General features: G+C 45.4%; 1 protein-coding gene across 2 annotated transcripts; it reads right to left on the bottom strand.

Annotated features, from left to right (window-relative positions):
• Positions 1 to 744: 744 nt before the first annotated feature.
• Positions 745 to 22,414, bottom strand: LOC135913827 (thiol S-methyltransferase TMT1A-like). Of its 2 annotated transcripts, none has more exons than XM_070539536.1 (4): positions 22,342 to 22,414; positions 10,393 to 11,129; positions 3,787 to 3,936; positions 745 to 1,525 (listed from the first exon to the last, which is right to left on the bottom strand). In XM_070539536.1, exons 2-4 carry the CDS (start codon positions 10,858 to 10,860, stop codon positions 1,292 to 1,294), a joined length of 852 nt encoding a protein of 283 aa, XP_070395637.1. In that variant the 5' UTR covers positions 10,861 to 11,129; positions 22,342 to 22,414; the 3' UTR covers positions 745 to 1,291. The 2 variants fall into 2 exon arrangements, with proteins under 2 accessions (XP_070395637.1, XP_065302591.2); XM_065446519.2 differs by lacking the exon at positions 22,342 to 22,414 and adding an exon at positions 15,070 to 15,108.
• Positions 22,415 to 23,590: the final 1,176 nt, after the last annotated feature.

The following is a 23,590-nucleotide window of genomic DNA, read 5'->3' as shown; positions in this document are numbered from 1 at the left end:
CTAAACAGTGATCTCTTCAACGTACAATACACACAATCCTTCCACAGCTTCAAAAATGACTATAAAAACCTATTAGTGGGCAGTGACATTGCATTCTCATCTTGAGTAACTTGTGCTCATCCCTGATAACACATGTAACCTCAGTTATCTTACAGATTTTTCTCAGCGCTTGTAAATCATGTTTGCCATTGTTTCGGCATTTACATTGTGTATCAGTCTAAACGTTCGTTTTTTTCTGAAATGTTTCTATGTACTGATATACTTACTGTATATGCTATTTATTTTCGAGCAAGTGATTCTATGAGTTTTTTTTCTTTGTTGACTTCTGGTGTAAGCCAATTTTATTGTTATGTAATATTTATTGCATATGTATCTTCTGCTTTTCGAAATCTATCCCGTTGAAGCAAAAGTAATGCTTTGGAGACATGTGTTCTGAATAATTGAATTTTTCGTTGCTGTGTGCTGTGTGTTAAAGATATGTTCGGCGAATATGTATGTGAATGATATGTCATGCTGCCTTGAACTGTAGGGGCGCAGAGGCTCTGTCAGCCATTTTGCCTTTCCCTCTGCCCCCTACACGGAGAGAATCTGTGAAACAAACAATAAAGAAAGAAAGGTCACCCAGAGCGCTTACCCAGCACCGCCCACCAAAGTTGTTATGGATGAGATGGATTTATTTACAAGATAGTCGAGGGAGTGTAGAGACAAGATCGCAGACAGTCGGGAATTTTTCTACACCGCACGCAGTTCTATCTTCTGTCCTTCGGCTCCACTGCACAGGGTAGCAATATATCTGATTACCATCGCTTGTGGAATTTGCTTCAGGGATCCTTGAGTTCTTGCGAAATGACGCCCTTGAACAAGTTGAGCTTAAAATTGGTTTATACATTTCCACAGCGGTTGACAGAAGCTTCCTTCATAAATACAGTATAGTGAAGGAAATAAGATTTCTCTTTTTGGCAGTACAGAATGTGAAGAGGAATACGTCCATACGCTGTTTACTATTATTTCATGGGTATTCTCTACCACCAAATCAGCTTGTCTATATATACCACATGGTAGTCGGTAAACGTGTGAGGCCAAAGTGCGTCATCTATAGTCCGATCTGTGAACTGTCTTTCAGCTAGCCCATGTAGAAATCCCAGACAAATATCTAAAGGCGTTTTATATATTGCAAAGTGCGGAAAATTTATTCGCGTCTCGACGAGAAGCATGCGGCGCTCATAGCGTAACCTATCATCAATATCTAAAGTCGTCTTTTTGTGAATGCACTGTCCATTCATGCGGGTATTTAGGCAGTCGCCACGCCGTAGACGTGGAAGCTGTACTCAAAAGGCAGGTACAGATCGACTTCCTCCAGTTGGACCCTCTCGAAGCCGGCCTCCTTGAAAACGCGACCACTGTCTCTGTTCATGTAGCAGCCGCCAGTCATATACTGGGCGAGTGGTGCCAGCAGGTCCTGCATAAACCTAGAGAACGTGCCTTTTTTGTGGCCAACGTGTTCGGCGAAGAGAAGGCGACCTCCCTGCGAGTGAACAGTATCGATGGGTGAGATTTTGTGAAACAGCACTGGCACAGTATTTAAGGCAGCTTGGCCAAGGCTTCATCAGAGGGTAAAGGGAAGCCCTTAGAACACAGAATCACTTACCTATTCACGTACTCATACTACAAAGATACTATGGGTTACCTCGTTTAGAAGAAGTACTCGCTCTATCATTGTTAATGGAATTGACAATTAGATGTTTCGCTTATTTTCATTTCACTTCGTCACATTAGGACATGTTGGACCTCGGTACATGCTATTCGTAGTGGAACTGGGCATTCGTCAGCTCATTTGACATGACGAGGTAATTTTTTTATGTTTATTTCCGCATCTCCCTGAATGATCGCCCTATCCATTTGATACCAATTACAGACCTTACATGTGAGATGGCTGTACTTTTTGAGGCTTAGTGTATGGCTAGTTTGTAGTAGTTCAATATTATTTGTATATTACATCGGTAATTCGAACAATTAGAAGGAACACGAAGGCATCGGTAACATTGTAGTAAATATTTCTTTGAAAAACAACGGGCTTTTTGGAATGCATCTCAGGTGCGAAAAGAAAGTAAAACCAAGGGGGCAATGTCAACGCTAAGCAAATGAATTGGTTGTGGAAGCCTACCTGCGCGGCGTTTTTTTTACGAGAAGTTCAGCATTTAATTTTGAATATTTTGTAAACCTTCGCTGCCAGGATTCATCGCCGCATTTGATCCCTCCTTGCCCTTTCCACAGCCCTTAAAACAGACGTTGTCGTAGTGTTGAATACAAGAACCGCGTATTCTCTTTTGGAAATTGAGGTCCAAGTTCCTATTTTGCCCGGGGAGCTCGGAAGTTGTTCGGTGACTAATTTTCTTGAAATAATATTTTTAGTTATTGACTATATTATAGCGAAACTGAATGTATTTGATTGTAGTTTTAAATAGCATGAAAAATAAATAATTCTGAGTAACATGACGGCTGATTACTCGTGATTTTTCTAGTTGCGTGATCTTTTACTAGGACTTGAAAGTAAACCTATTTGGTAAAATTGTAGAACTCCTTGAGACACTTCTTTACGATAGCAGTCGTTACCCGTTCTCGCTACTTACGAACACGGTACTACGGCTTGAATTAGAGCAACCGCTTCTTTCACGAGCACACGAGGTAGCCAAAGGGTGTAATTCTGTTTAAGAGTGTAGGTTTTCGTGTGGACTGCGCTGACAGCGCTTACCTGAGGATGACCTGAAATACGTTAACGCTGTAAAAGTTTCGAGTACATGCAGATACTGACGACAGGCTTATACAAGCTGGACTGTGCTTCTAGGGAGAAACCCTGATGCCATACGAGGACAAAGACTTAATGAACCTTGAAGCACGCTTTCAAATGAATTCAAATTCGTGGAGGAGACGTGTTTGGTGCGGGTCCCACATAGCAAAACCGTATACAAGGCTTGATCTCTACAGTGACTTGAGGCCCATTAGATAGGGATATGAAGAAATACCTAGACTTGTAACCTCGCTTTCTTGGAGGATGGAAATGTGCGCTAGAAGTCCCTGTTGTGCCCCAGAATGACTCATACAAATCTACCTTGGGTGGCAATCTATGCTTTGACGTATATGGCCCACGCGCATGACTCCAACGTGTTTGAAAAGTGGGCAGCAGCGACGCAATCTTTATTCGGGAAGTGCCTTAAACAACGGAAGAGCAAATAAAGTATAGAAGTAATATGGAAATGAGCTCGACGCTCGGTATTAAACAAAGATGCAAAAATATAACCAAGCATCATGATTACCGCCAGAAAACTACTGCATAGTTCTAACTGCACTTTTGCAGGGCCCTATGTGGTTCGTCAAAAGAACCAGAAGGCAACAAATATTGCAGACCATGCAGTATAGGGATCCCACCCCGAAGGTCGATACCAGTGCCATCGGGAACATTATTTCATATCACCCCAGGCGCGCTGAAATTGAAATCCGTGTAAGTTGAACAATGAATCAATGAAGGCGAATAGAAGATCTAGTGAGACCAGCAGAAAAAGTGAATAAACAATAAATCTGCAGCAGCCTGCTTCGCACGCATTCCAAGCTGTTTGGCTGCTCTCAGCTAAAACTGACGACGTTACGTTTAGGATCGTCACACCCGGTTTGGGATACTGCTTTATTTATGTTAAATGGCTATCGTTATAAAGGATCTCTGAACTTTCTTTTACTAAGCCTAGTATATTGTCTTTTGGTTACTGGTAAGCGTAAAGCTGCACTTCTTACCTTTCTCAGCACACGCCTGCATTCGCTGATGATTTTCTTGCCATTGATGGCCGTGCACAGCACGTACGTGATCACCACGGCATCGAAGTGGCCGTCCGGCAGCATGTTCATGTCTTCGCCGTGTCCGCGAATAGTACGCACCAATTCGACCTGACAAGAAATGTATATTGACATTTTATAGAAAATAATGTACGTCACGCACGAAGTTGTTTACTGCTTTTAGATTCGTTTAAATCTGCATCATTATAATCCTTAGGTAGGTGTGGTAGACGGCGGAAACATATGCATATCTATTAGGATCAGCCCAAGTGGGTCTTTGAGCGCACAGCATACAGCATCGGCCCATTGCTTTAGAAACTCGGGTACAACACCAACGAATCAGATTGTAACGGATCCGTTTTGACATCTCCAATGCTACCGCATTGGATGCTCACCATCCTCACTGGATTCAGTAGTAAATTCTCCATTTTATCTAAGGCCGAGAGTAGCGGTACTGTGGAGAAAATTGAAAATTACTAAAGTATCTTGATCAAAGCTACTGCGCATTTAGGAAGCGGCATTTGTTAGGTTCCGTTTCTTAACTGTTAGCATGAAGTGTAACTGCAATTGCCCTCACGGCGCAGTGTGAGCCGTGACGCGAAAGGGAAGATGACTGAAAAAACACCGTCACAGTACACCGAAGAAAGGCAGGAGGCGATCATGTCACATGATGTCTGATAAAAAAAATTGGAGGACGCTTAAGCTTCGCCTTCAAGAGTGGGACGCGACAGCGTTCCCGTCGACCCGCCAAGGGGTCGACAATGCGCTACGGCACAGCGATCACTTACGATGCGCCCCGCATCGGACTTAGCGCCCACCTATCACGCGGTGAGCGTCGAGCAACGCAGCCTTCGGCGCGGCAACGAAACGTCCGCCTGAGCGAACGGAACGAACCAAAGAACTCGGTGTCTCGGAGGGGAAACGATCTGCGCCAGCCAAACGTCGTGATCGGCACGGGCAGAGAGATAGATAGTTATCTAAACCGGGAGCACGGCGAAGCGTCGTCAGGGGAGAGGGAGTCCCGCGACGCGCCTGGCAGCGGTCCCAATGCGCGCGCGGCGCGCCTCCTGTCGGGGCAGCGCCGTACATTGAGAGGAGGGGGGTCTTCTGTGTTTGCCGCAAGATGGCTCTGCGTGTGCGGAAAGCGCAGAAGAAATGCAGCGGAAACGCACTTCGCAGCTCGTGTAATTGTGACTTCTGTACGTTACATGTTCATAATTACCGATATACACCGCAGTATAACTTTCCACGGCTCGTTTCGAAGGCAATACCGCATTCACTAGAGGCGCGTTTGCACCGCTTGGAAGCATCGAACTCGTGGCTGAGTGGTAGCGTCTCCGTCTCACACTCCGGAGACCCTGGTTCGATTCGCACCGGGCCAATCTTGGAAGTTGCTTTTTATTTATGAAGCGCCTGCCGTGATTTATCGCTCACGGTCAACGCCGCAAACGCCGACACCGACGCCGACACCCGACGCCGACGACACCGGCTTTTCTGCGACACGAGCTCCTTAACGCTATCGCATTAAAATTGGCATAAATATTGATACATGAATATTGCGTGTTCTTGCCGATGCACGTGGGCGCCCCGACGAAGACTACGAACACTCTCTGGCTCTCGAGCTGTCGGCTGAACTGGCCAGCGCTCCAGTTACCTTTTGTAAATATACTTTGTAAAAAGTCTCCAGTCTTAATCCTTTGTTCGCGTAACATTTTGGTGGAGGGTGCCGTTCCCCGTACTCGCCACAGAGCTCCGCAGCGGCCGCACTGTCCTGCTTTCCGCCATGGCTCCCGGTGACACCTCGTCTCCTTCGACTCGTGCGACCCCGACAGCAACGTACGTTACCGTTACCAATTCCGGCGATCCTGGCATATTCTCCGGCCAAGATAATGTCGACGTTGAGGACTGGCTCAACCTGTATGAGCGTGTTAGCCAAAACAACCACTGGGACACTACCATTATTAGCCAATGTCCTATTCTACTTGGGCGGAACTCCTCATGTCTGGTTCCGGACACACGAGGGCGAGATCTCTAGCTGGGATGCTTGCAAGAAAAATCTCGTCGACCTCTTTGGAAATCCTACCAGCCGGCTTGATCGCTGGGCTCTGCGGCTGCAAGAATATACCTGTACAGTAGTGTACAAGTCGGGCCGATTACATCAAGACGCAGACTGTGTATCACGCTATCCAGTGGACGAACTACCCGGCGACCGTGACCCCGATACCGGCGCTTGCGCTTTTCTATTTCTCACCTGCTACACGTTGCCGACGAGCAACGCATTTATGTCACTTTGCGCGTCATCATTGATGGCTTGGAATCTTCGCCTTCTGATTCGTCCCTTCACCTGTTTGTTCTCCGGAATGGTGTCTTGTACCGCCACAATGTACGCCCCGACGGTCCTGCCCTACTCCTTGTCATTCCTAAGCACCTCCGGTCAGCTGTTCTCCAAGAACTTCATGATTTACCAATGGCACGTCACCTTGGCGCCTCCCGCACTTACAACCGGATCCGCCTACGCTTCTTTTGGCCAGGCCTTGCCCGATCGGTCTGGAAATACGTTGCGGCGTGCGAAAAAAGCCAGTGCCGAAAAGCACCATCCACACTCCCTGCCTGGTGCCTTCAACTACTCGGCATTCTTGCGGAGCCGTTCTTTCGCGTTAGGTTGGATTTACTTGGCCCTTTCCCTGCTATCAACGTCTGTCAATTAGTGGGTCGCTGTGGCGACAGAATACGCCGCGCGCTACGCCATCACCAGAGCGCTTCCAACAAGCTGCGCGAAAGATGTCGCCGATTTTCTTTTACGCGACGTGATTCCGCAGCATCGTGCTCCACACCAACTGCTCACAGACTGTGGTTGGACATTTCTTTCTCAAGTCATAGCCGACATCCTGCAGTTCTGCTCTACCAAGCACAAGCTGACTACCTTTCACCATCCACAGACTAATGGTCTCACTGAGCGCCTGAATTGCACCCTAACAAACATGCTTGCAAAGTATGTCTCAACCGCCCACACTGACTGGGACCTTGCCCTACCTTATGTAACTTTTGCATATAATTCTTCGCCTCACGACACTGCCGGTTATTCCCCCTTCTTTCTGCTGTTAGGCCGAGAACCCACATTGCCACTGGACACATTCCTTCCATTCGTCGCAGGACAGACTAGCGAGTACGCACTTGACGCAATCACCAGGGCAGCCAAAGCACGCGAAATCGCCCGCACTTGCTCTCTGACCTCTCAAGACAAGCAACGCCGCTTGTACGATCGTCTACTTAGAAACGTCCACTTTTCGCCTGGATCTGTGGTACTTTTGCCGTCCCCGACTCGTCACGCTGGCCTGTGAGAAAAACTCCTGTCTCCGTACACAGGTCCATATCGCACGCTGTGGGCCGTGATTCCAGTTACCTAAGAAATCGCCCCAGTCTAATGTGTGTTAGACTGGGGCGATTCGCGACTGGGAAATCGGTGACTGGGGCGACTGGGAAATCGCCCCAGTGCCGCATCTGCCCCGAATTTCACTGACGTTGTGCATGTCGCACGCTTCAAACCACATTAATCTCCTGTTATCACCGATATTTAGACACACCGAGACGGTGCTTCCGCCGCCGGGGTTTGTGATGCATGCATATTGCGTGTTTCTTGTGGCCGATGCACGTGGGCGCCCCGACGAAGACGATGAACGCTCTCTGGCTCTCGAGCTGCCGGCTGAACCGACCTGCGCTGCAGTTACCATTTGTAAATATATTTTTAAATAGCCTGCAGTCTTATTCCTTTATGCACGTAACAGTATTGTACACAATACACATTAGAGTCAGTTTTAATTTCAAGCCTTGTCCTAATGCACGCAAGAAACACGGAGTGATTATTTCATAACAATAGAAAATACAGGCGAAAAAATAAAGAAATGTCGAATAACCAAACCTTTGTGGAGCATTTATCACAAACTGCGCTATAGTTGAGTGCTGTTCACCTCCTCCATGTAATTAAAAGCATACAACTCTTGTATGTTTCCAGTACTGGACTGGTTGAGCTTCCGCGCGAAAAAAAAAGAGATGTTGCAGTTTCAACTGAAAGATGAAGCATTGACAACAATAACAAAGTATTAGATAATTACACGACGTAAAGGCCGTGGCTTTATCGAACGTATAAAACGTAGTAAACATCTAGTTGCGAATTAAACACAGAAGAGTATTGTCACAGGTTCCCTCAAGAACATGAACATATTTCCCTCAACGATGGCGAGCACTTGCTGTTACGATGTTAGCGTGATGAAGAGCGCCGACTTCGGGGAGCAAGTGCTTCGTGCTGTTTCGCTTTAACGAATCACTGAAACTTAAGATTACGTGAATTCTAGCTCTAGGCGAGCGGAAAAACAGCCCACATGAAGTAATCGATATCTGCGCTAGCCCAATCTTTGCATTCGCTGCTGATTACTGCCAGGAACGCGTGGAGGCTGTATATGCGCTCAGTTTCCCTGGACAGCGATGCGCCGATACGTCCTGTCTCGAAGATGAGGTGGGCGTTCATCTGCTTCTCTAGCGTGCGGTTGTTCCCGTTACCGCGTGCTGAACTCATGTTATGCTCCTCCTTTGCGCACACTTGATCACGTGGCATTCCAAACTGCTTCTGTTTCATTTCTGCAATCAGACCTCCCCGATTGGTCCAACACCTTTTGCTTGCGTCGGCGGTTACGCATATTTGACATCAGCAGATTGGAATAAAAACAAAATAGAATAGTTTTACGTTATACGGCCCCTGCTGTTGCATACCGTCGTGGTTTTCGACCTGCAACCGCAAGTTAAGCAAGGGGAAGGAGGCCAATCGCCGACACCGAAACCACCCTCCCCATCCGTTTATTTAGGTTCAATACGCTAGGTCGTCCCTCCTGAAACCCTCTCCACTTATGCGTAGTCCTCATCTCTTGTCAGCCAATTATATAAGAAAAACCTGTCAAGGTAGGCTATGCTATTCGTTTTGAAAGCAAGCAAAACTGACCCCCTATTAACGAGGAGAGCGTTTGATTGGGCTATTGAAACAACGCTGCGAGTCAACACTCGATGCTTGCGTCGTTGGGTACGTAAGTTTGACGCCAGGAGATTGGAATAGAAATGGATTCGGACACTCTCAAATTGTACGGACCCTACAAAATTCGGCACGCTGGTGGACGGCATACCTAAACCCACCATCCATCTTTGCTATCCACCACACGTCTTCCGTCGCACCCGCAGAATGTAGCGCGAGACGCGACTTTATCGCATTTAAGCTTCGTAAGGAACGTCATGGCGAGGCCGATGACAACAATAACGCTGAAAATTCACCTCAATTTCATATCGCAACTAATTTGCACAAACATTCGATCACACGTGCCATCGCTAATCAAGAATTGACCTGGTTATATAAAAGATGCACTTCAAGGCGCATATTTTTTTGCTTTGAGCATAGTTATGTCGCGTTTCTTCGGATTCGTAATTCCGTAGAGAACAAAGCCTTTAACTAGCAGATCTGTAGGGTAGTTGAGCAGTACGGGTAGTACTACATATCAGCCTAACCATTAGACGCGTTGTCTGCAGCGGCGCGAGAGCCGGTGCGGCAGGCGGCTGTCCTCTCCCACAGCCGCCACTGGCAGAGGTGGCGCTTCGGAGGAGGGCGCGAGGTGGGCAGGGCTAAGCTTTCCCGCGCCTTCAGCTGCTAGGGTCAGACCGCGGTACCAGCCTATGTGACATGTATGACTGCTCCTCCAAGGGGCGATGACGAGCGGCTAGAAGTAAGGCACGATGTGACTCTCCCTTGGGTGTCGTCGCCACTGACACTGCTGGCGCGACTTCCACGGGACGAAGCGCCGCTTTCGTCGTTGGTGGAACGAAAGTGAGAAGCGTTGTGCTGCGCAATACGGGCTGCACGGTGACGATGGCTACGACAGCAGCGCGGGTTGTCTGTACAGAAAATAAGCGCGCTGCTCACATCGTTCTGTTCCTTATATAAGCCGTTTACCAATATAATAATAATACAAATTATTGACACGCGAAATGAAAACACCTAGGGAGCAGCCAACGAATTTCGCATTAGAGAGTATCGTAATCGTCAGTGAAATTCTTCAAATGTCTGTCGCTTTCCGCGCTCGTCGCGGAAGTCCCACTGGTGGCTCAACGGGACACAACACGTTCTAGCCACCACTGGTAACACGGTCGCGATGCAATCCACAGCGGGTGAGGTGGCGGCTGCACTAGCCAAACGACATGCAGTGTCGTGTTGACTGTCGCAGGCGGCGTCGTTTTCCACGGCGAACTAAACATGGTGGCTTGTCTGCGGTTCGTGTGAGCGGCGCAAGGGGCGCCCTTGTACGAAAACGGCCCGTTTGAATAATGTGACAGTGTGCCTAAATAGGCTGTCGTAATTATTACTCGAGAAACACTCCAGCTGGCTCAGGACTTACGTGCTGACGCCCTGAACCGATTTTCTTGTACACTTAATGGGATGCCGGTCCAGATAAGCGCATGCATCTGCTTTTACGTTATTCTAGAAGTTATGTACGCACACCACGAAAAGAAGAGCAGGAAGATTGCGTTCACCTTTTCGTTAGCATCCAGGTTTTGTTGAAAACCTTCGTCGAAGCTCACGTTTGGCTCCAACCTCCAGTACTCTACGCGTCGACGAATGTAGGGCAGGTTCGGTCCGTAAGCGGCACCCACTTCGAGGACGCGAAGTACGCGGCTTTCTCGGAGAGCGCTGTCGTGGGACTCGAGGTCGTCGAGTCCGGTCATCACGACGCGCCGCACAGAGCCATAGTCGTTGTACCACAGGCGCTGAATCAGCATGTAGACGAAGGCGAAAAACATTTCGCGCGCACGTTGGCTTAACACGAGCACCGGCAGGATAAGCACGCCGAACGCTCCCATCCCGAACAGATAAGCGTGACCGAGGAATATTCGGATCCATGCGAGGACGATATTCGGGGAATCCTTTATCCGCAAGTCCAGCGTTGTCGTGGTGAGTGTTGACACAGAGGTCGGGGCTATTGTTTGAACTCTAGACATCATCGTGCTGTGGTTGCAGTTCCTGGGTGCGGATGTGTTCCTCGCTCTGCTCGTGACCACGGCGCGTTGGCGACGGTGATGCACTGGCTTCAGTCCACGCTGCCGATGCCTTAGTTTCGTTACTGGACGGGGCACTCAAGCTTGCAGCGGCTGTTGAGTCCTGGTTACGGCGTTTCTTGTCCCTAATAAACCGTGCCCTTTCACCGATCTTGTAACGTCTACCAAGACTCGGTGGATAACACTGCTCCAGTATACGATTTCACTGTTGTTTCCTGCAAAGACAGAAAGAGAGATGTACCAGAAGAAAAAAAAAACTGTGCTTCGCTGGTGGGCATAACTGCAGATTTTTGGAGTAGTAGTAGTCAATTGATGTTTTTACTTATTTTTATTTATTTTTTTGCGAACACTGTACTCAAGCACGGATGTTACGTTGTATGAGGGTCCTGTGATAGCTGAGTTTTCCAGATGTAAGTGAGCGCCTGAAAATGAGTCGTGCTATTGAGTGAGAAACAAAAAAAGGTTATACACATCGATCACACAGTCCGGAAATTGAGAGAAGCGGGAAATAAATGTTGTAAAACCCCTCACCTTTGCAACGCGTTTTCAGGCTTTGCCATTAAGTGCCCGCGCCAGAAAACCCAGCAAGAGGCTGAAACCTCCACCACCCAACTCACGTGATCCACGCTATACGGCGAATTACACGACGTCCTGAATCGGCCCACTTTTCATGTAGCCGTCTGCAGGACCAGCACGGTTAACTATTGTCGCTAATTGCCCTATCTGCAATACCAGATCCCATGACTCGGCAAGAAGAAGGCGACAGAACAGGCGCGCCAAACCTTGAAAAATACAGGTTTGCTTTAATAAATTAATTAAGTTCTTAAAGTTGAAGGCGAATATTTATTGCAGTTACAATATTCAGGTGTCGTTTTTTGATTTCACTGAGTAAGTTTGTAGAGGACCAAGGCGGTCTACGAGCAAGGTGGGGATACATATAAGCTTATTCGTTATATATCGCTCTCCTGTGTCCGACCTATTCGGCAAGACACCCGCAACAGCTGCAACAACAGTTAGCGAAGAATAAGAGGTTTCGCCTACAAGGCTTTTTATGAAATGTTACTCATCCTAAGACGAATTTATATAAATAAACACCAAATTCATCTACGTGATCAGGAACCACAGGCATTGTGTTAGGATCCTTGTGCTGAAAATCACCTCGCGTAAACACTTACAGTTGGCGTAAGTATCAGTGCTAAGCCAAGGACGCATTAACGTGAAGCTATTCCAAACTTTTCTATTCCAATTCTGCAATCAGCCTACCGCTATTGGTCAAAAACTTTTTAACCCCCCCCCCCCCCTTCGCCGGTCTGTCAAGCGACGTCACAAAAACCGCGATAGCTACCCATATGGTATGACGAGTGCACACTTATTATGTATGATTGGACGGAACAAAAGAAAAATAGTTATTTCTGATTTGACGCCTCTTCACCATTAGCCCTCGGCTATTGCTCAAATCTTTTCGGGCTTCACCCACTTCAATTAATTGTCACGCGACGTCACAAAACCACGAAAACTCAGCGCGTTAAAATGAGGTGTACGCGTTAAAGATGAATTAATATGCCAAACAAAACTAAATTTTCTTCTGAATAGCCGCAGGTTGCCCCGTTCTAACCGGAATCAAAGATGGCTGCTGCTGGTCGCTTAGGCAATGTCTGCTCGCACCTGCCAGAGAGCATGGGTTTATTTGCGTACAATAAAGCTTTTTGTATGGCCGTGTAACTTTATCCAGCAGTTTCCGCACGTTTGTGATCTCGCTCTGGCAACTATTCTTTGATGAGGATCCGGTTCAGCGGCATTCTTAACTTTCCGTTGCATGCCGCCGTGATTTTCGACCAGCCACATCAAGCCAAGTACGGTAAAGCGGACCAATCGGAGACACCGGCACCACCCTCTTCATGCAGTTATCGATTTTCAGTGCACTAGCTCGGCCCCATAGAATACATTTCCAATTGAGCGTGCACCAGAGGCGTATTGTCAGCGAATTAAATAAGACAAGCCGCTCAGTGTAGGCGATCTTATTTGTTTTTAAAGCAAACAAAAATGACCTCCTATAAAGGAGGAGGCCGTTTGATTGATCTGTTCATAAAACCCTGCGGGTCATGCCCGATGCTTGCGTCGGTGGTTACGCAAATTTGACGTAAGGAGATTGGAATAAAAACATATTGGAATAGTTTTACGGTATAGGACTCCAGAATACTTAGCATACCCAAATAGGTATACATGTACAGCTACGTATATTATTCTAACTGCTTTTCTAACACATACATACCTTTAAAAAGAATTCGACAGAGGCACCTATCGCTGCTTACGGGTGGGAATGCGAAAGCATTATACCGCTTGCAGACCTCGGAATGTGGTGAGCACACTCATTTTATACCCTCATGACATGGCGCCGCCTCCTCTCTGTTGAATGCGCCGTCACGTGGCCAATGACGCGCGCGCGAGGCACACCTTTGGTCCACCGGAGCAATGCAGCTGGCGTTGCGATGGGGAAGCGCGTTCGTGTCGCACCCCGGTGGCGCGGGCTCGAAGCCCACCCAGGCCGAAATTTACCGCATTCTCTTTTCAAAGCCTACAATTGACATTTGTTAGGGGAACCTCGCTGAGAAATTTGACACAAATACCAACATTTCTAGCGTGTTTATTCCTTGTGCCATCAGTTATTGTCGGTACCATCGCTCGGTCACGTTGCCGACGACGAGGTGGGCTTTTCGCGTAATGGGGCATGCAATGCTTTAGCAATAATACTGCATGGTGGAAGCTGCCGCAATTCTCGCCCGTGAGCTGGATTGCTCAGAGGCGGATATTGGTTGCACGAGGAATTCAATTGTATTATGCAATATAATTAATTAAAATTCTCGCACTAAGTGTTTGACTGTTTGCTTTACGTCAGGTATAGTGTTATTACGGACTCTGTTCGGGGAGCCTACAAAGGACATTATCTTAAAATAACTTCGCAGGACGAGACAACTTTTTAGAATTGCGTTCTCAAAATGTGCGACGAAGTTTATTGTCACTACAGTTATTTTTGTACTGTAATGCAAGTAATCCAGGTAAATGTGCATGCTTACTGTAGGTTTGACAGGGCGTGTATTGAAACAATTGCCCTAATTTAATTTTAACACTCCTTGTAAGTTCATAGGCTGTACTTCGTAAGTTACAATAGATGCGTTAAAGTAATCAGTTAAAGTTTGACAAGGGGCATGTTATAATTTAGTTCATTAAGTAATTCACTCGGCGAATAAGTAATGTATGCGTCTCTGAGAAACCCAGCTTAAAGAACTGAACTGTGCTGTTGGGCACAAGCAATTCGTAAAAAATACCCTCTTTTATACAACTCTTGGTATTTCAATATGGCGCACAAGATTACGAAGTGCGCAGCTGTTTATATCTACTTTCATCAATGTTCATTGCTAGGTCTGCATTTTAGTCGCCTCAATCACATCAGCATTTCTTTTACGTTACGCACATAACCGCCTCCTTCGATAAACAGAAATTTTGAAATCCCATTTGTATACTTGCGTAACACTGTAATACAAGTTACGGGTCATTTAGGATGAACACGTTGACTTTTGCCCTGCAATGTCTGACAAGCCCTGGCTTATTAACCAATTTCAGGAACTATATCCTATAAGTGGCTATATATTATGCAGCAGCGCTATACTATCGTAACATGAAATCCACGAGAAAAGCTAGGTGGCATAAATTTGTACGGCAAAATATATATAATTTTTTTCACTAGCGTAAACCAGAACTTCCTAAGATGCATTTCGCACCGAGAACTTTGCAGGTACCCAAAGCAAGCTTTCAAGGCACTTCAATGAGAGGAATTTGCTAAAAGCTATACGTAACTGATCATTTTCGACAGCTGACTACTAAGAGAGCACACTGTACGAATAATTGCAAAGTCATTGAAGTCATGGAAGGGTAGAGCTTAACGTCTCCGAATTTCAATGTAGGGTCAGGGGGGCCCCGTAGTGGAGCGGTGCGAAATAATTAGACATTCTGGAGCTTTTGCGTACGTACAACGCTTGTGACCTTAACATCTTTGCATGCTGCACCAATCCGAATTCGGCCGCCAGGACCTTGCACTCGGCCGCGATGTGTCATAGATACCGTAGCGAGCAAGATAGTATCGCAAGATATCCTCACCTTATCTTATCGAGAGTATTAGTAGCGAGGGCCTTTCGGAACAGTTGACTGTGGTGCTCGTCCAGCCCTGATTGACACTGGCACTTGTTTACTGAACGCTGGCCTTCGAAAAACTTGGAGGAATGAACGCGTCATTCAGAGGAAGCATTAGAGGGGCCGAACATCTTGCGCGAGATGCGTTCATAATGTACTTTGTCGTGTCCAACCGTGAGTAACGGAATGCTTAGTGTTGACACGACCGACGACACAACCAGGAAAAGCCTCCCTTGAACAGCGTTACATCATTTCCCGGTCTGTGGGAGGAAAGCGAGAATCCGCTTAGCAGGGCCGTTCAATCAAAATGTGAATGCAGTTCCTCCACCGTCTTTCTTTCCAAGTGACCCTCCTGCCTCGCCACCACAATATCGAATACACACACACACACACACACACACACACACACACACACACACACACACACACACACACACACATATATATATATATATATATATATATATATATATATATATATATATATATATATATATATATATATATATATATATATATGCCTTCCACAGGAACCCCGCTACAGACGAAGCCAAACCGTTAGGAAACTTCAGTGGTAGGGCACATATAGCTATAAATCCCGCGGACAGAAGAGGCACCATTGTAATTCAAAATGCCACGGATTACATAAAAGAAGTTTTCATAGACGACGTATCACTAATCGGGTCCCGCGGCGAGGCACACGCATTGAAGTTAATATCTTGGTTCAATGCAGTCCTGTCCGCCATCTCATTCTCGCATGCAGGTTCGGCTTCCGCAACCACCTTTCTTGATGTTAGTGTAAGTGGGCACAACAAGCTTGCCTCGTCAGTTGACAACCAATTGACAAGCGCGAATTCTTACATTTTCCTAGTAGCCACGTAAAACATTGCAAAACAGCAATCACCTACAGCCACGCTTTTTGTTTCAAGCTTATATGCAATAAATATATAGCACTTAGCATCGAACTGCGAACAACTCCGTGACGACTTACTGCGCCAGCGTTATCCTCCCTCTGTTATCAGCGACGCGATTAACAAAGCAGACAACCTTGATTTTCACGCTCTCATCAACAGCAAACCAGCCTCGCCCCGATTCGCAGACTCATCTAATGATGATGACGATGGTGATGATGATTTATTATTATCCTTTTTGAAACGGGGCAATGACAAATCGCCACCGAGCCTGCTTGAGTTACTCAGCCACGCTATGCGTGCTTTTCATTCTAGCAATTTCATTATTTATGTCTTTAATCTTTTGTTTCTTTCTCAAAACTTCTCTCTCTACCTTGTACCGCTACCTCTCCGTGTAAAGGTTCATGTCGTATCAATTTCTTCCCTGATTTTTTTCCTAGCAATACTCTAAATCTCTCTTGCCTATATCGAATGCTGAACAGTTGATGCTCCCATCCATTTTAAAATCAAGCGCTTCTGGAAGCTGTACTTCATATACCGGTTGCACTGCGTAAATTCCTTGGCATTCTGTTAGGATCTGCTGAGTTGTCTCTGGTTTTTTGCTGCAGCATACATATGCCTCATCTAGTTGGAAATATTTGATCCGGAATGCTGTCTTTTTACCTTGGGCAGCCAGCTCGAGCCTCAAAGAGCAAGGCACTGCCCTTCATGTTATTAAGCCGATTTGCCCTTCTGATTTCTTTCTTCCAGTTTTGTAAATCTTCACAGTCCTCTTAATGTTTTCGCATCCAATTGACGGTCTCTGTTCCACTTTCTTTTTGTTGTCTGTTGGTTGTCTATTTACACTTCCAATTACCCTGTCCTTGGTTGCCAAATTTATTCACCTCTTCCTGTGCTCAGTGTCCACGCTTTTTAGGTACAGATAATTCAGCACTTTAGCTACCCATTTATTGTGATCCATGATCCTCAGCCTTTCCTGAAAACTAATTTTGCTGTACGCATTTCGGATTTTGGAAGGAGCCCAACCCACAACGGCCTGCGCCGCCTCATCTGTGGTTTCGCCGTGGGATGGCAAAGCCAACCGGCCTGTCGATCTCTGGCTAACTTCCAGCCCCAACAAGACGACCAATTTTAAGCACGGAATGGCGTTTCGAACCTTAGCGCTGACAGCATTTCTTCTTTCCAGATTTCGCACACCGTGTCACATTTATTTATACTTGCTCCAACAAAACCCATATATCGTCATCACCTCATATTTATAGGGGCCCAAAATTTCTGTATGTTTCATGATTGCTGCATTTCGCTTCCCCTTTGTTTTCAAATGATCTTGCTAGGTGCCTGTGTTACTATTTCCTTCGTTTATGTATACGACGACGTACTTATATTGCTGAACAATGGGTATGAGTTGCTGTTCAATTGAGACGACGTAATTACTTGTCTCTTCATAACGATAATTATTTTCGATTTCTCTGTGCTAAACTTAAGTCCTAGATTTGTCGCTGAGTTGCCACATGTATTCGCAAGTGTATGTTACTCTCTTCTATTGCCCGCTAGTAGCTTATGCCATCCGCATAGATCAGCCCGGGGAACTTCTGTTGCACCACTGGTCCATTACGCGTGCATGCTAAATCAAACTCTAATCAATGGTCTCAAATTCGTCTTTATGTGTCCTTCACATAAAGCGTCGACAGCAATGGAGACAGGGGAAATCAATCCTTGGAGAATTTCTACCCCTCATTACACTTTCAGCCTTCCGATACAATTTGTACTCAGGTGTCTATATATATAAATATATATACATGCATACATACCCACACGAAGCATCGTACATCAATTTAACTTATTTATTTAGCAGTCATTCACTATACACTCACGTATATCATCATTGGAATCCAAATAAAGGCAGCTCGGACATGGAAAGTGTAATAAATAATGAAATGCTTTTTGGTACTAGCCTTGCAAATTGATTTAGTTATAATTTTGTGTCCTTGATACATAGTAGGTACCATCCTGCTTGTCTGCGCTACCTATACGCGGAGAAGACCCTCAAACCGCATTTTTCTTCGCTACGGATTCTACGCTACGAATTCTAAACACTTTTCTAGCCAATGGAGAGAGCTGGTTAGGAGATGCATGGAACCCAGGCTTACGCAAAATTGGTATAATTTGTTTGCTTGGTTTTTTTGTGTAAGGTTCAACAGGAGCACTTCGCTGAAGACACTACCATGTTTCACAAAACATTCCACGAGCACTGTTCCAAGGGCCAATCATTAACTTTTTCCTTTCTCTCAATGCAGGAAACAAATAAATATACCCTCCGAGCAAGGTGAGCCGTTGATCCAATTTTTTTCCACATGAAAGCGCCACACGATTGACTCTGCACTCAATCAGGGTACGGTTACATTCTGATTAGTCGAACATATACGAAGATTCAGCTTGCAATAATGACATACAATGTGTGCAGTCTACAACGCTTCTTAGTAAAAGTGTGTTCATTGAGAGGCTGCCATAATTATACACTCATAGTAACATTAACAACACCGTGTACATCACGTTATTATATACAAGCTTTGAAGACAGATTGCGGGCCATTATGCTAAAGGGACAAAGCGCGTATTGTTCGTGATAATCTTGAGGACTTCTGATGTTTTTAGAATCCTATTGGTTAGCTAGGTAGGTGCGCCTAATTATGAGAAATGTCAAATACCTGTTCTAGGGCATAGGTTATAAATAAAAAAAGCCGTAAAGCATGCTCATAAACGCACAATAAAGTTGCTTATATGGTGGTATGGTTCACGTGATTCCGTCACTGCAGGCTTGCGCATCTCAATCGTGTTTCAATAACACGGACGCCGCATATCTGTGGAAAGCCAACACAGAGGTTAGCATATATTTTCAGCTAGCGCTGGACACACATGCAAATCTAGTGAAACACACTCGCATCTTCGGGGGGGGGGGGGGGGCGTACGTTGGATGCCTAGGCTGATTGTTATATTTCATTTGTAATCGGCATGCAAGCATTTCTTTTCTGAGACACTACTGAGAGCGCTTCAATTCAGACGCACGCATGCACGCAGCTATAGAGTTTCCTACAATAATTACTAAAGGGAACTCTGGCACTGTGATCGCTAAGCCACCCGGGGAAGGATGGTTACCACATGAATTTGTCTGATCTTCATGCTTGTGGCTTCAGGTATTCCTGTGGCTACGTTTATTACGCTTTACCTGCCTGCAGTGGCCTCAATTTCTACACAATGCATACTTATCTTTGTGTCCAGTGCGGTAATTAGCCTCTGTAAAGCCGCATAATTCCTAATAATTACAGCGGTGCGCTTGTCCGTGCGCTCGTAGAGTAATGCATTACTCTAGGGATTAAAAACTAGGGATATTGTTTTAATATCGGGCTTCTAGGCCCGAGGTCATCTGCGCTGCCATCGGTAAGGCCTAATATTGTTTATGCATTATTGATAATGCAGTACTTTCGTGAAAACTGGCAGTTTAAAGTCAAGATAATGAAGTTTATGAAGATGTATGTACAACCCATAAGTCTCATGCTGGAGCTACCACGTCGCTTTTAGCTCTAGAATATATATATATATATATATATATATATATATATATATATATATATATATATATATATATATATATGTATATACACGCTGGCGCAGAAGTCACCATCCATTAATGGTATGACACTCTATGCAAACAGGACATCATTACATTTTCTTTCTCATGCGGCGTGGACTTTTTGCAAAGCTAGTAAAAAGAACCACGAAAAAACTAACATGGGAACAACTTTATTGGATGTTCCTTATCTTGCGCTAGAATTTTTCGACATTGACCTATGCCCTACAACACATATTTAAAATTTATTATTTACCAGTTCACTAATTGCTCTTCGTCATATAGTTAAGAAAACTTGAGATGACGACAACGATAGATCAGTGTATTTTAAAGTTGTTTCTTTTTTTCAATGACGTGAAACACGGGGTATCAGAAAGAGGAAGGACGTTGCTGCTCCCCGCACTGTCTGACTGCAGCAGCTGACACCTGAACGGTAGTGAAAAGAACGTAGGGGTTACAAGATTAACAAGACAAGGAGCGATGACATTGAAAAACAAATGGGAAAGATAAGGTGGGATATTTGCATTCTATACAAAGAAACTCGACCACATTGCAAAAACGAGCCGTAGCTGTGTATATATATATATATATATATATATATATATATATATATATATATATATATATATATACGACCATGTCGTCCCTACTTATTGGTGTATTCTAGAATTTTACATTTTACTGTAATATCAGCATTTGATGGACCATTGATGGCGTGAGCGACATATTAAAGTGACTTACTCCGCATTCTTTCCTTCGTACTTTGTGACAATGTATGCGTGTTATTGTGGGCAGCCCTCCTCGCGTGCCATTGAGAACAAGACTAAACAAAATCATGTTCAGAAGGAATCGCGCGATTATTATGGGCTACATAGATCACATAACTTTTTTTTCCTGAATGCAGATCTTTGCTTGGTTCCCCGTTCATTTTTTTTTTCAAACAACACTAGAGGAACTCATATTCACGTACGCAACAGGGTACGTAAGAAAGGTCGAGGAATAGACAGAGTGCTATAAGCTTGAGCTTTTGATTATCTGGACTTCATTAATTTTCCGTTTCAAGTGGATTGTCATGAGTCATACGCGCAGCAGATGAGACAGTGCTGATTACGTCTAAATAACGTAACTGACATTACATGTACAGTGGAAAACCATAGCATGTATAATATATTTTCTGCTTATGCATCAAAGCATCAGCACCATTGAGTGATTCCTCCACCACTGCCCCCATTCATCAATACAGCATCAGTCTTTCACAGTGAGTGCCACCATTCTCTTAAACTCGCCATTGCCAGCCACGTAAGATCGTCCTGGTCCGCTACAGCCAAGGATTTGACGAAAATTCATCATGTCAGTTAGCATATTGATGAAGTAACGATCAGTGACCAAATCAGGGTTATAAATAGAAGCTTTTCGTATGACGTACGTGTTCATTGGTCACATCGTGTGTGACCAAGTGACCCGTATGACGCGCAACGTGTTCGTTTTTTAACGTTTATTTCAGGTGACCAATGTAGTGACACAGCCTCCAAAGCTTCCGTTTTTTTGGCGGTGCCAATCGTCGCGCATATTAACGAGACCAAATGTCTCCACAATGCCCAGGCTTGCCCACTGGGCTCCTAAGTGCAAACTACCGCAGTCGCACCGGCTCGGAGTAATGTGGCGGGGGCATGGGCAGATTGTTATTGAAATCGCCTATTATCCTACTCTGACCGTGTTTTGCGGACGTTCGTATTCGCCAACTGACACGCTACAACTCATCCTTTATATCTAGAAATCTATTCAGTGAAGCTGCTGTTATGCGCTCTTTTATTAGCAAGTATGTGTGACTAAGAGAGAGTGATAATAAGATTAAACTAGTACAAGCAATATGTCATGATTTCTATCTTCATTACTCCTGAGAGACATCCTGCATCCTGGGCGGTGCTACGTGTCTGCAAATGATGTTCTCTGTTAGTTAGCCTCCTGAGGTATGCCTCGTCTACAGCGGCGGTGATCGACACTCTCGATAAAGGTGACTTCGTAGGCTCAATGAAAAAAGACAATCGAACAATGTTTTGACGTTTTAACGCCCCTGAATGCTGGAAAACCTTTATTTGAACAGCTTCTAATTTAAAACCGATGTCAATATAACTTGCCCCACTGCAATCACAATTTCATTTTTGAAAACTGGCTTGGGTGCGCGAGGGCTAAAAGCATAAAATGAAGGAACGACACGTGACTCAGAGTAACTCTACCGCAGCCATATCATAAAAAGCCAACAAACATTGACACCAAGGACAATATAGGGGAAATTACTTGTGCTTAATATATGAAATAAAGAAACGAAGAATTAATGGAAATTAAAGTGGATGAAAGAACAACACCGCAGCCAGGTTCACGAATGCTAACTCCGCCTCAGCGACTCAACTAGTCAGTCACTGAGGTGCGGCGATATTCAGGCTCCTCAATCTGGCGGGTCTGGTCAGTCAGAGTGTAACAGCTGATCTACGCACTATATAATTTACCTCATAACCCGGCTCAGGCTCTCAAATTGACTCAGCCTGACTCCGTGCGAGGGATCCGATGTTGAGGGTGCAACAAAGAAACGGATTTTTAAGTCACCGAGTGCTTCCACAAGAAAACACGTCTCCCTTTGTGCACAATTTTTTGTGTTGGTTGGCATCAAGATAATGCACAAATGAAAACAGGAGGAGCTTACCTTTCCGACGATGTCGATCTAGTGATAAGGATGTGGCGAGCGCTCATCGGTAGCTCGGGTGACTCTGGGGTTGTAACGCATACAATGGCGTAATAAATACTCGCTCGTCGTCAGTGATTACGGAAAATAGTTCTTCTTCTCTCACCTGCCACCCTTCAGCCTCGACATTCACTAGAAAAGTAAGGCAGTGCCATAGCCTGGCTGATTTTCAGGGCGTTGCAAACGGTGCGTCAAAGGCAACATTTCGCTCATAGCCGTGCCTTATATAGTTGGAAAGGAAAGAAGAGAGGCCACTAATTTTGTACAGGATCTTTCCATTGAGGATATTGTCGCTCAACTTGGTCTCGAATCATTGACAAAATAAGCGGATTACAAGTCGACCAGTATGCAAACACACACGTAGTGTGTGCTTGCCTCCCTGTAGACAAGCTGAAAGCCGTGTGAGTTGGAGGACGTTGAAGCAGGCGACGGAAAACGTCAACGGTCCAGCTGATTTGAAATTGGCACCCTTCGTAGTGATTCCTACCTGTGGGGAAGCTAGAAAACAACATTACCAGCTACAGGAGCCTACACCTATGTCAGCCCAGCGTTTCCTTTCGCCACGGACATTATTGAGGAATAACACATCATCAAGCGAAAACCGTGTTCTTCCCCCTCCCCTCTTCCATGCGCTGACGCACTTTGCTATAATAACTGTATTTATAACCTAACAGGGTCATTTTCGTGTGCGTACTTTCGTCAATGTTGGTATTATTTGACACGCAAACAAACAAACAACAAAAAAATACCAGTCGTCAACAAGCACGTCGAACAGCTATTCGCCCCGTATGCTGAGCACTAGTGAACCTTGGACGTCACAGTCAGCCTTGGAGGCCATCTATTGCACAACGCAACGTATTGCTGTTGAGTGCCAAATGATGTTGCTCACTGAGATCAACAGCCAAAGAGAAACAAAATACTGCATTCTAACCGTTGATAAGCGATGCACTCGGGCACAACGTTGTGGACATCCGAAACCGCGTTCACACGTTTCTATAAGGCGGAACTACCGCGCTTCAGGCGTGCTCGTGCATGGAGTGAATCAGCTGACCAGCGTGGGTACCGTGCGGCGAAGACGTGTTCCTGTCGTTTGCATGTCAGCCAAGCAGGCAAAGGGTTCGTTTTTTTTTTTTTTTTGCTGGCAATGTAACCTTTATGAGTGTATTTCTTACGTTCGGCTTTGTTCTAAATCGCCATACGTGGTACGCAC

Source organism: Dermacentor albipictus, chromosome 5 (assembly GCF_038994185.2).
Source record: "Dermacentor albipictus isolate Rhodes 1998 colony chromosome 5, USDA_Dalb.pri_finalv2, whole genome shotgun sequence".
Classification (NCBI taxonomy): Eukaryota; Metazoa; Arthropoda; class Arachnida; order Ixodida; family Ixodidae; genus Dermacentor; species Dermacentor albipictus.
This window is presented reverse-complemented; position numbering and strand designations above follow the sequence as displayed.